We start from the raw sequence: 2,500 nt of genomic DNA, 5'->3' as shown, positions 1-2,500 counted from the left end.
TCCTACAAACACAAAACATTTAAAAACTTAGAAATATTCACATTTTCATTTTCATTCATATTATTAATAATCAGACAAAAGTTGGTGTGTCTGTGTGTGTGTGTGTGTGTGTGTGTGAGAGAGTCTGTCTATGTGTGTGTCTGTGTGTGTGTGTGTGTGTGTGTGTGTATATATAGTGTGTGTGAGAGTGTGTGAGTGAGTGTGTGAGTGTGTGTGTGTGTGTGAGAGAGTGTGTGTGTGTGTGTGTGTGTGTGTGTGTGTGTGAGAGAGTCTGTCTGTGTGTGTGTGTGTGTGTGTGTGTGTGTGTGTGTGTGTGTGTGTGTGTGTGTGTGAGAGAGAGATTCTGTCTATGTGTGTGTGTGTGTGTGTGTGAGAGTGTGTGTGTGTGAGAGAGTCTGTCTATGTGTGTGTCTGTCTGTGTGTGTGTGTGTGTGTGTGTGTGTGTGTGTGTGTGAGAGAGTCTGTCTATGTGTGTGTCTGTCTGTGTGTGTGTGTGTGAGAGTGTGTGTGTGTGAGAGAGTCTGTCTATGTGTGTGTGTGTGTGTGAGAGTGTGTGTGTGAGAGAGAGAGTCTGTCTATGTGTGTGTGTGTGTGTGTGTGTGTGAGAGAGTCTGTCTATGTGTGTGTGTGTGTGTGTGTGTGTGTGTGTGTGTGTGTGTGTGTGTGTGTGTGTGTGAGAGAGAGAGAGTCTGTCTATGTGTGTGTCTGTCTGTGTGTGTGTGTGTGTGTGTGTGTGTGTGTGTGTGAGAGAGAGAGTCTGTCTATGTGTGTGTCTCTCTGTGTGTGTGTGTGTGTGTGTGTGTGTGTGTGTGTGTGTGTGAGAGAGAGAGCCTGTCTATGTGTGTGTGTGTGTGTGTGTGTGTGTGTGTGTGTGTGTGTGTGTGTGAGAGAGTCTGTCTATGTGTGTGTGTGTGTGTAGAATATTACCGTTCTCTCCCAGCATCACCATGATTTCTGAATCAGTGAATTCTCCTTCTTTGATCTCCAGCGTGAAGTCGCCCAACGTCTTGGCCATGTTGGGGTACTGACCACAACAACAACAAACAAACAAACAAACACACAAACAAACAAAGGTTTAACACACAATAAATAAACTTTCATCAGCACAAGTTGGTCTAAAATAGCAGAAATAAATATGATATCAAAGTTGGGTGTCTCAATAAGCTATTAAACCTGCAGTGTGTAGAATTTTGGGTTTTATTTCCTAGCATATTTTGTAGAAAGTAATTATAATATCCATAAGTACATTTAATTTAGTGCATAATAGCTGAAAAGGGTCTCATATATGTCCATATTTCTGCATATTTTGGACCAAGGCCTAGTGCCGCCATATTGAAAGTGTCATAGTTGGAATGTCATCAGGTGCCTTGAAGGCCACTGTAGCTTCTGTTATTATTCAAAAGGGTTGGGGTTACCCAGGGAGCGTTGCATTCTAGAACTTTGTAGAACTTTCTTGATGATGTCATATTACACACTGCACCTTTAAAACAATCTGATTGATAATAAAAGACATGTAAAGCTAGCTAGCTGTAAACACTGTCTACTATTTAGTTTGGTAGAAAAAAGATTTAGGATGTCGCAATTCTTGTGGCCAGATTTAGGATGGTTAGAAATACCCGGATGTCTACTAGATCCGGCTGAGATTTGGGCGATTCTGACCCATAATCCAGTGCACACGTGAAGTGACGTCACATCGACAGAGCCTCCATATGAAAACAAACGGGGGATGAGACGGATATAAAAGCAAGAGGCAAGATCAAGGAGCCATGTTATGATGAAATAAATAAGTAAAGGTATGTCCCAAGTGTAGCATACTGCATACTAACTAGATTATGTTTATGTTCAGATGTAGAATGTAGAATAGAGAAAAGAAAGAGGAGGAGATTTGGAACGCAGGGGCACTCACCAGGTAGTGCTAAAGCTAGCTAGCTGCTCCACTCACCAGACAGTGCTAAAGCTAGCTAGCTGCTAACCCACTCACCAGACAGTGCTAAAGCTAGCTAGCAGCTAACCCACTCACCAGACAGTGCTAAAGCTAGCTAGCTGCTAACCCACTCACCAGACAGTGCTAAAGCTAGCTGCTCCACTCACCAGACAGTGCTAAAGCTAGCTGCTAACCCACTCACCAGACAGTGCTAAAGCTAGCTAGCTGCTAACCCACTCACCAGACAGTGCTAAAGCTAGCTAGCTGCTAACCCACTCACCAGGTAGTGTCTGAGCCTCTTGACCTCCTCCTCGTTAGCCGTCTCGGCCACTTTGAAGACCAGAGACGTTTCTCTGAAGCGAAGGTTCTCTGTGGGAACGTAGCCGTCCAGGAAGATGTTGATGCCTGGAGCGAAGACAGGATTATATTAATATGGAGATATTATGATGAGCTAATGTTTGAAACCGACTGAAATTACCTTAAAAAAATAACGTAAAAAACTCAAAAGCCACAAAAAAGCTCTTTTCTGTTTTTATGAACAAAAAGTCAATTCCAATTGACGTTGTTCTGAAAGTA

General features: G+C 43.0%; 1 protein-coding gene across 2 annotated transcripts in view; it reads right to left on the bottom strand.

Annotated features, from left to right (window-relative positions):
* Positions 1 to 2,500, bottom strand: part of abce1 (ATP-binding cassette, sub-family E (OABP), member 1) — a 17,773-nt gene that overhangs the window by 6,195 nt on the left and 9,078 nt on the right. For both annotated transcript variants that reach the window (XR_013845500.1, XM_080052327.1), the window contains exons 11-13: positions 2,205 to 2,329; positions 928 to 1,024; positions 1 to 2 (exon numbers count right to left, since the gene is read on the bottom strand). The exon at positions 1 to 2 is cut by the window's left edge and continues 58 nt beyond it. Coding sequence is in view for 1 of the 2 variants with exons in the window: in XM_080052327.1 (XP_079908453.1) it covers positions 1 to 2; positions 928 to 1,024; positions 2,205 to 2,329 (224 nt within the window). In the remaining variant the exon portion in view is untranslated. The remainder of the gene's footprint in view (positions 3 to 927; positions 1,025 to 2,204; positions 2,330 to 2,500) is intronic.

The sequence above is a fragment of the Ammodytes marinus genome, assembly GCF_949987685.1.
Source record: "Ammodytes marinus genome assembly, chromosome: 23".
NCBI lineage: Eukaryota > Metazoa > Chordata > Actinopteri > Uranoscopiformes > Ammodytidae > Ammodytes > Ammodytes marinus.
Note: the sequence above shows the minus strand (reverse complement) of the source record. Positions and strands in the feature narration are given on the sequence as shown.